The sequence below is a fragment of the Lampris incognitus genome, chromosome 16 (assembly GCF_029633865.1).
Source record: "Lampris incognitus isolate fLamInc1 chromosome 16, fLamInc1.hap2, whole genome shotgun sequence".
NCBI lineage: Eukaryota > Metazoa > Chordata > Actinopteri > Lampriformes > Lampridae > Lampris > Lampris incognitus.
Window position 1 is genome coordinate 18,423,795 of NC_079226.1, and position 10,196 is coordinate 18,433,990.

Genomic DNA, 10,196 nt, shown 5'->3' on the forward strand with positions numbered 1-10,196 from the left:
ACAACAAACAATGTAATTAGCAGCTTTTGGAGGTCTGTGGAGAAATCCCATGAATGATGATTGGATCTACAATATTTGACAGTGTGCAGGTATGTCCTCATTCCTTAAGCCAAGTAACACTAGTCCATCCATCACTGAGCTCTATTGCCCCTAATTGCGTTCGATTGGACCCCGCAGTCGGGGGAGATTTGTTTTGAGTTAGCTTGAACCTGAAACATATGGAGGGATCTAATTCCTTGGCAGGCTTATGTGGCGAGCGCCTGACCTCTTCCCCTGGCTCCCTTTGTTTGAATGGCTGGAGGGGCCATCAAGGGATTGCTTATCGCTCTGACACAGGATGCCAGCAGGGGTTCGTGGTGCAAGAGGGGAAGTGACAGTGTGAAGCTAGCTTGTTTTCACAGGGAATGAGACGGTGTTGTGACACATGGCCCTCCTCAGCACCTCAACGAAAACAGGAACAGCAACGAAGTCCCCGTAGACTGTTGACAGCATAAATTTGTATTATTTTCTGTAGTGCAATTTGGTAAACTGTGGTGGCAGAGCCAAGATGCTCAAATAGTTATATCGTTGTAGAACAAAAGTTATCTTTGGTCTAATGTTAGAAAAATCATTTTTCCCATTTCAGGCTCAGTCCCTGTTTTACGAGTGTGCAAACCACACAGAAAAGAAAGAACTTCTTAAGATGTAGCACTGTTCTGTAGGAGTTTTGGGTGTATGTGTCTGAAGGGATGTGGTTCTCAGGGCAAGGGGGGGGGGCAATCAAGCTCCGTCACAGGTGCAGTTCCCTCGAGTGTCTGTGGTTTTACACAAGAATCACATCTGTGTGTGTTTGCACTTTCTCTGCAAGGAAGAGAAGGCAGCTGCAGGAGTTTCTATAAAAATTTTGAGTTCGCTGTTTGACAGGACATTGACCAAACGTAATTTGTATAAGGTTTGGGGAAATGCCCACCCGACTCAAATAGACTTGTGCCTAGAAGTGCAGTGCCGCTGTGCTTGCAAGTGCTAAGTGTTTAAATGACTGTGAGTTCCTAAAACATAGCATCGTGGTTATATTGAGCAATGAGTGGTGGAGGTTAAAGTCTTAAATGTCCACAGCCTGCTAAAAAAGTCGTCCGAGAACAAAGATCCTATGTCATGTGCAAAAGTCCATCAGCTCATAAATCATAGTTGAACATGTTTGTCTTGTGACTGGTCCCTATAGAGAATGGAGAACAGGGGTTAGCGCTGGTCAAACGTCTCCACCCCACATGACCTCTTGACCTCTCCTCCCTGGCTCCCCTTAAAACCTTAGCCCTATGGGTCAGGGGTTTGACCCTATCCCCTTTAGCGCAGCACGCTAATGGCCCGCTACTGTCACTGCCTGCTGTGGCCTGACAGCTCTATGAGCCCTTATCACACTGGGCAAACTGAGGAGCTGGGCCAAGGGGCAGGCAATAGCACTTATTGTGTGTGTGTGTGTTTGTGTGTGTGTACATTTCTATATGTGTACACGTAAATGTGTGTGCGCGTGTGTTTTGCTGTAAGCAGCATGTATTATGCATGTCTGTTCTCTGCAGCGCTGCGTACAAGCTCCAGATCCCTAAATAGTATGGCACAACAACAGTGATTGTGATTGTACTGACACCACACATGAACACTGAAGCTATAGTTGCACACTCGAACACAGGACGATTGTGTAGTTCGAGTCATTGAACATGTGGAAATGTGTAACTTGCTGAATATTAAGGCCAGGACCGCTATGCTGTCTTTTACATGGCTTTTACACATAAGAGCAGAGTTGTGTGTGTGTGTGTGTGTGTGTGTGTGTGTGTGTGTGTGTGTGTGTGTGTGGTGGGATGGGGGTGGGGCAGCCTCTATTGCTTCTGGTGTCTCTTACGCACAGGAGGGATAGTTGTAGGTAAAACCACAGCCACCTGTGTCCGTGCACTGTGATCTGAGTCGCACACTGTCACGTTTGCAGAGCGCTGAGAGAGAGAGAGAGAGAGAGAGAGAGAGAGAGAGAGAGAGAGAGAGAGAGAGAGAGAGAGAGAGAGAGAGAGAGAGAGAGAGAGAGAGAGAGAGAGAGACGGCTGCGGCTAGCGTGACATCCGAGTGTGTCAACAAAGGGAACTGAAGCGTTTTCTAAGGACATCCAAGCCAGGACTTATGCTTCCCCGCTGCATGATGAGTGTTTTCCACACGCTTTTCCAAAGTGTGTGTGCGTGTGTGTGTGGTGTGTGAGCCTGGGTGCTCACACACTGTTTGAAGAGGTCGTGTGATAGCCCAACAATGGTTCCTCTTCATCTAGTCATGTGGTGTGTGCTGTATGTGTGTGCGTGCATGTACATGGGTGAATGCGTAATTATGTGCATGGGTGTGTGTGTGTGTGTGTGTGTGTGTGTGTGTGTGTGTGTGTGTGTGTGTGTGTGTGTGCGCGCGCGCTGGTCCCTTGTGGTGAAGCCTGGTCACATGAAAATAGTACAAATGAGGATACCACTGTTCACTATGTGGCCAGACCCCCGTCCTGTACACCGCTGCCACAGACGAGAAAGCCTGGCAGGACACAATGGCACCGGTCAAGGTTTTCAGGGGGCCTTCTGGAGGAGGTTCATGTGCCCGGTCACCATGTGACGGAGGTCACAAGTCTTGTGGGGTCCAGTGTGTTGAGACAGAGAGATGGGGTTGCGATGAGACGAGAGAAGGTCCCGGATTTTATGATTGTCGGTCTTAACGTTGTTGTGGTAGAGGCAGATGAGAACAACACTGTCTACTTCTGGTTAGCTCACAGTGTGGTGGGGCATTTGTCACGAGACAGTGTGTGGGTCATACACAACACCATGGGGCAAAACATGAAAACGCTCACAGTATCAAATCCATGGTGAATGCCCCCCCCCCACCATTTTTCTCCCCAATTGTATCCAGCCAATTACCCCACTCCTCCCGAGCCATCCCGGTCGCTGCTTCACCCCTTCTGCCGACCCAAGGAGGGCTGCAGACTACCACATGCCTTCTCCGATACATGTAGAGTCGCCGGCTGCTTCTTTTCACCTGACAGTGAGGGGTTTCACCAGGGGGACGTAGCGCGTGGGAGGATCACACCCCCCCCCCCCCAGTTCCCCTGAACAGGCGCCCCGACCGACCAGAGGAGGTGCTAGTGCAGCGACCAGGACACATACCTGCATCCGGCTTCCCACCCACAGACACGGCCAATCGTGTCTGTAGGGACGCCAAGCCGGAGGTAGCACGGGGATACGAACCAGCGATCCCCGTGCTGGTAGGCAACGGACTAGACCGCCACGCTACCCAGACCCCCGGCGAATGTTATGCTTTGTTTTTGTTTTTTTACTAAAGAGATGCAAAGCCCCAGCATCCAGGTAAAACCAGAATTGCACACATACTTGCACACGTGTGCACAAAGGCACACACATGCACAAGTGTGCACACATCATGCGTACACACACCCTCATAAACATACAGACAGTTGAGTGCTTATTGTGCCAGCTGATAATCACAGCCCCATTAGGAGGATTTTGGCCATAGGGGGCTGTTTTAAATCCCCTAATCCCTCATCCCAGTGGGGGGCTTCTGCTGGCTGCAGCCCAGGTGACACAATATAGTAGGGCAGTGGATGTTGTTTGGGGTGTGTGTGTGTGTGTGTGTGTGTGTGTGTGTGTGTGTGTGTGTGTGCGCGCGCGCCTGGCTCTCAGAGTTTCTCACTGGAACCTGGCCACTTCACAGCACTTGGCAGCGCCTGTTGAGCTTTTGTGTGAAAACTTCCTTCTGCCAGAGAACCAAACACACTGTGTAATTTTTGTTCATGTCAGACACAATCTCCTACAATGTGCAATTATTGCAGCCAGATGAAGATGGATCCTCGGCAGAGTCACTCTGGAAAACAAACGTCTTGGGGTATTTTGTCTCAGTTTGTCTTCGCCGTGCCTAATTAAAGAGTTGGATTAAAGTGCCCGGCACTTAAAAAAAAAAGAAAGAAAGAGCGAGAGAAAAGCCATCTCATCCTGACTGCTTTGGTAGCGGGGACCCACTGCTTTAATTACTAGTCTTTATTCATTCATTCGTGTCACACTCAGATTGCCGCCTGGTCACATGATGGGGATTAGGCGCTGCTCGTGGTCATGGTTGGAGCTCTGAAGATCATACAGCTTGTGAAGCGGCGATCAAACGCCAGCCGACCGACCGACCAGCCGCGGACTTCTCTCTCTCATCAGCTGTGTCTCATCATCGCTGCCATCTTGTCTGATGCAACAGTAAGTTTTCACAAAGCCGTGGCTTTGCCAGACGTTGAGCATTTTTTATGTTGGCCGGGCCGCAGTTTATCAAAATGCATATTTATGAAGTCCCGGCTTACAAGTCAGTGCAGAGAGAGAATAAAGAAAAATATGCAAATTTTTGACAGAAAGGCGATAATGTGGAGGAGGGAATGGGTATAAGACATGTATAATATATCTGCCTCCGACTCCCCTGAGCCCCGGACTGCTACCCTGGGTCCAAGTGTGAACGCCCCCCTCTGTTCTGTCGAAACTCTGCTTTTCTGATCCTCCGAGGAGGCGGATGCAGTTACTCCGCAGCACGCTGGTCAACACAAACGAGACCTGAGCGAGAATGATTGCTCCTTGGCTGTTGATTTTTTTTCTTTTTTTTCTGTTGCTAATGAAAACCATGCAAAGTTTCCATAGCCAGGAGGAAGATGTGCACTGGAAACAGTAGATGAGCCCGGGGCCACGGGTGATACATTACCGCCTAACCTTGGGGGACCGCTTGGCTGACAGCGGGATAGGAATACTGCAATCAATGCCACATGCCGCAAGAGGCGAGTGCATGCACAGCAGGAATCCATCACGTCTTCATGACACGACAGCCGTAAACTTTATGTTCCTGCAAAGAAACGTCTTGATATGGGGTTTCTGCGTGTTAACATGGACGTGTTTGTGTGCGTGCATGCATGCGTGTGTGTGTGCGTGCACGCATGTGTTTGTGTGTGTGTGTGCTGAAAAAGAGCAAAATAAGAAAGAAAAAAAGGCAACATAAGGAGAGCAAGCAGAATCAGAGTGGGTGAGGAGCCTGTATTAAAACCATGTGCTTGGGGCATTGCCATGTGGCTGCAGGAGCCAGGAAGGAGAGATGGCAGGGCGGGAGTTTGCCAGCCTGTGTGCTGGCATCTGGGCTCTGCTGAGGCGGACTGTTTAAATCAGCGGGGAGAAGTGACAAAAAAGAAGAAGAAGAAGAAGAAGAAGAAGAAGAAGGGGAGGGGGGGTAAAAAACCCCCAGGCCTGGGGAAGGAAGGAAGGAGGATGGCCTGGCAAGCGTTGGTCATGGGCATGTGGAAATAAACTTTAACATCCCCAGCTGTTTCATTGTGCCATTTACTAGGCAGCAGGTGCAGGGCTATTAAAATCTCCCACCACTTGTGAAATTGCATCGGAACGAACAGTATAGCCCGTCCATGTGACAACAAATAAACAGCCAGAACCAGGGCGGTAGCGGGCGAGGATGAGGAGCGGGGAGGAGGATGGGAGGAGGAGGAGTGCCGGAGTAACCTCGGAGGGTTAAGGGTTAGCACAGCTTGGAGTGAATCATCCCGGGACCCTGCACAAACACCGTTTATCTGTCGCTCGGTTCGTGTTCGAGCGTTTCGAGCTTTATCAGCCTCTTCAACTGTGCAAATAAGTATGTGCTTAAGGAAGCTCACTCGGTTTCACCCGCAATAAACGCTGCACGTGCAAAAGAAGTGCACTCGAACACACATGCACACACGCACACACATGCACACACGCACACACATGCAGACACACACACGCACACACATGCAGACACAGAGCTCAGCCAAGCGTGGAGGAAGGCGCTGCCTCTCACGCAAACAGGCGTTAGTGTGTCAGGGCACTGGGCATTCGGCCAAGACGAGGGAAGAGCGAGTGAAAGAGTTTGGGTGGGGGAGGGGTCCACAGGTGCTCTGAGCTGCAAGCTTAGGGGTGGGGGTGGGGGGGTGGGAACGGGGTGGGGGCGAGAAGGAAAACCGGTGAAGAGGGAGGGAGAGGGAGGTACACAGCAGCCCTGCTCCTAAGCCGTCTCCCCCGCTCGGTGTTATTCTGCCGTGAAGAAGGGCGAGCGAGGGCCACGCCGGCGCACATTTCTAATGACTCCATAACAAGAGAGCGGCCCAGACCAGGACGGGGAGGCCTGTGACAGGAAGAGAGAGGGAGAGGGAGAGAGGGAGAAAGAGGGAGAGAGGGAGAGACAGCGGTGGCTAGCGTGACATCCGAATGTGTCAACAAAAGGAACTGAAGCGTTTTCTGAGGACATCCGAGCCAGGACTTATGCTTGCCCACTGCATGATGAGTGTTTTCCACACACTTTTCCAAAGTGTGTGTGTGTGTGTGTGTGTGTGTGTGTGCATGTGTGTGCGTGTGTGTGTGTGTGTGTGTGTGTGTGTGAGAGAGAGAGAGAGAGAGAGAGAGAGAGAGAGAGAGTGAAACGTCAACATGAGAACCTGTGCTCTTCCAAATAAGAACTTTAGAGGTTCTCTTTTTTTTATTATAATGTTTTTAACCACTGACCTTCATAAACACCATGCCCTGCATGCTCACTCTCCTCCCTTTTTCTCTCCCTCTGCAACACACACACACACACAAACACACACACACATTAAATTAGCCCTTTTCAGAAACAGCTAGAGAAGAAAAAAAACACATTGGCAGATTGTATTTGCTCAGCAGAATTTAATATGAGTGAGTCGGAGGTGCTTTTCTTTCGGGCCAATTCCCTGGAGACACATCCATCTCTGGGAGATGGTTGGGAGGACAAAGGAGGACTGCCCCCAAGCCTCAACCCAGGCGTACACACACACACACACACACACACACACACACACACACACACACACGCTGCCCTCAGAGACAGAGAACGCCTTGTCTCACAGCAACTACAGACTTGGTGAAGTCTCAGAGGAAAGGGGGAGGGGGGCCGAGAGAGAGAGAGAGAGAGAGCGAGAGAGAGAGAGTTAAACGGAGATATGCTGTAAAGTAAATGGTTAGGCTGAAAGAGAGGGCTTTTGATAGACGGGGACACAGTGGATAGAGGGAGTTAAAAGCAAGGGGAGGTTACTTTGGTGTAGAAAGAAAACCGAGAATAGATGGAATAGACGTGTGTGTGTGTGTGTGTGTGTGTGTGTGTGTGTGAGAGAGAGAGAGAGAGAGAGAGAGAGAGAGAGAGAGAGAGAGAGAGAGAGAGAGAGAGGCAGGGGGGCTGTGGGCCTGCAGTGAGTGGTAATACTGCATGACAGGCCTGTCAGAGTGAGAACCCAGCATGAAGACATGTTTAAATGCAGAGTTGTGGCAGGCGTGCTGGGCAGCTTCGCGGCGCTCGGACGCCGTCAACAGTTGTGCTCCTCTCGGCCTCCCGTCTGCTAACGCTGTGCCGCCTCCTCCGCCGCAGCAGGTAGGACGTGTTGCACACGGCACATCCTGCACAATGTTAGCCGCACAAGACAGATTCATATCCCATGCAGCTCGCTGGATACCTTTCAGGACAAATTACAGTCTTCCAAACCATCGGTGACTGAGCAGCATCGCAAGATAATATTGCGCGCATGCACACACACACACACATCCTGTATCTACAAGTAACAACAACCTGTTATCAAAACGTATTTTATGGTTTCGGTAATTGGGGTAGTTGTGTTTTAGTTTAATTAGCTGGTGAAAAAAAAGTCACATAATTACTCTAGTGTGAATCCTGGGGAGTTGGTATCCTGGAACAGCCCCTAGCGGTGCTTAGTTCATTTCCTGTTCCCGGTGAAGGCAATGAGGGATAATAAGCCATATGCTACGCTCGCTGCTCCTGATGATGTGGTCCTACCATCTCTCTAATGTGGCAACTGTAGATGGGGAATTAGAGGGAGAGAGAGCGAGACGGAGACGGAGAGAGAAAGACGGCGGGAAAGTGCTGTCTCACCAAATCCCTCCTCGGGAGTGCATGGAAGGACACACAGCGCTCCTCTGGAGGAAGACGGGGGGGGGGAGAGCACGGGGAAAACATGTCATCAAGGCCAATAAAATGCGGCGCAGGCCATCTTGCCGTTGTCAGTGACAGCTAGCGTGCGTCAGTGTCCCCCTGGTGTGGCACAGGGAGCCAGTCGGTCGTGAAAAAAAATAGAATAAAGTAGACGCAGTCCCCCGTGGACTACTGCAGGGACAGCCAGTTCTTGGAGGTCACTAAGATTATTTTTCTAGCCAAGGACTTCTGCTGTCAGAAAACTGACAGTTCGAGGATGAGAGACAGTCTGATAATGTTGTGGCCTCTTCAGGGGGGGCAGCGGATCCGCCGCAGGCCGGGACGCGAACCCGCGTCTCCCGCACCACGTTAACCAGTCGACTAGAGGGTCCGACTTGTTAGCCCACGGCTAGCGAGTCTCGTTATCCGTGGTCGTTACAATATATAACGATGAAAGGAAGCGGCCCCATGTATTGGAGGACACACATTGCAGTCCCCACTATCCCCGATCTCTGTGGGAGTCGTGCAGTCGCAGGGCCTCGGGAGAGTTTGGAAATTGGATGTGCAAAGAGAGAAAGTGGGAGAACACGTTTACAACGCAATTCAATATCTGGCATAAAGCTATTACTGGAGGAACAACACAAGCCCGGGTGGCGTGGTGGTCTATTCCGTTGCCTACCAACCCAGGGGATCGCCGGTTCGAATCCCTGCGTGACCTCCGGCTTGGTCGGGCGTCCCTACAGACACAGTTGACCGTGTCTGCGGGTGGGAAGCCGGATGTGGGTATGTGTCCTGCAAGGGCCTCATGTATCAGTCGTTACTGTGGGCAGATTTGTTCTTATTCACCCATGGGGTTTTTTACCCCTGAAGTTTGTCTCAGAGACCAGTGAAGAACCTGGGTAACCCCCAAATTTAGACACCAATTGGCTAACACTGATTTCTTTGCAGGCCTGGGTGATGGCTCGTTGCAAGAGGTAGGCAATAGATGTTAGGAGGAAGGAATTACAAATAACCATCATGCTTTGCTGCTGACTGTCAAGACAACTTGAGGCCTAAAAAATTCCATGGGTGTGTAAGAACAAAATTGCCATGGTAACGATCGATACACGAGGCCCCTGGTCCAGTAACGTGCAGTGGGGTCCATGGCCGGGTAGGCAGTGCACTGTATTTATCTGTGCCAGAGAGGCACAAGCAGACTCTGCCTCAGCAGCCTGCAGTCACCCATGCTAGCTTTGAGAGCAAGCCATCCTGAGTTTGGCGTGCCTGTTATTGATAAACAAGTTTTACATGATTTTTAAAATTATTTTTACAACAATCTTAACAAATTAAAGTTTAAAAATAAATAAATATTTTTTGGGGTAACTATCATGATATTTAATTATTTTTTTCTTATTAGCCTGGGTGAGGCACTGCCTACCCTGCCTCCCCTGACTGCACATCACTGCCCTGGTCACTGCACTAGCGCCTCCTCTGGTCGGTCGGGGCGCCTGTGCGGGGGGAGGGGAACTGGGGGGATCTTCCCACACACTGCGCCCCCCTGGTAAAACTCCCAGGAAGTGGCGGGCGACTCCACATGTACCAGGGGAAGCATGTGGTGGTCTGCAGCCTCCCCCCCCCCCGGATCAATAGAGGGGGTGGAGCAGCAACCGGGACAGCTCGGAAGGGTGGGGTAATTGGCCAAGTACAACTGGGGAGAAAAAGGGGGAAAAAACCCAAAACAAACACAAGTGCAAGTGTTTTAGTTGTGAACCAAATAAAACAAGCAGATCCCGTAGACGTTTATCTGGAGTCTACTGTGTTTCTATTGTTGTATTGCAGCATGCTGTGGTCCTGTTATGTAAAAGAGAAGAAGAAAAAAAGACTTGAATTTGAGATGCGAGTGATTCATTTGCAATCAGTCCTGCAGGCTCGAGCCAAATCTGAACGTGATCCCTGGCACTGCACCGCGGACGTCCTCCCTCCCCTGCAGCACGCCCAAATCCTAAACAGATCCAGCGGCCCTCCTCTGGCGATGCCTGGGTCACATTTACCCCGGTCCCGACTGCTGATACCCATGACCAACCTCATTACACACTTACCCAATTACCTAGTGAGGCTCTTTCTCTCGCAGGTGGGAGAGTGGTACGCACACACACGCACACACACACACACACACACACACACACACACACACACACACAGGTGGGGGGCAGGCATTAGTGTCTGGGTGG

General features: G+C 50.7%; 1 protein-coding gene across 1 annotated transcript in view; it reads left to right on the forward strand.

The window, feature by feature from the left end:
• The first annotated feature begins 7,299 nt into the window (after positions 1–7,299).
• LOC130125986 (cysteine-rich motor neuron 1 protein-like) overlaps positions 7,300–10,196 on the forward strand; it is a 40,256-nt gene continuing 37,359 nt past the window's right edge. Inside the window, exon 1 of the mRNA XM_056295362.1 lies at positions 7,300–7,431. Coding sequence (XP_056151337.1) covers positions 7,300–7,431 — 132 coding nt within the window. The remainder of the gene's footprint in view (positions 7,432–10,196) is intronic.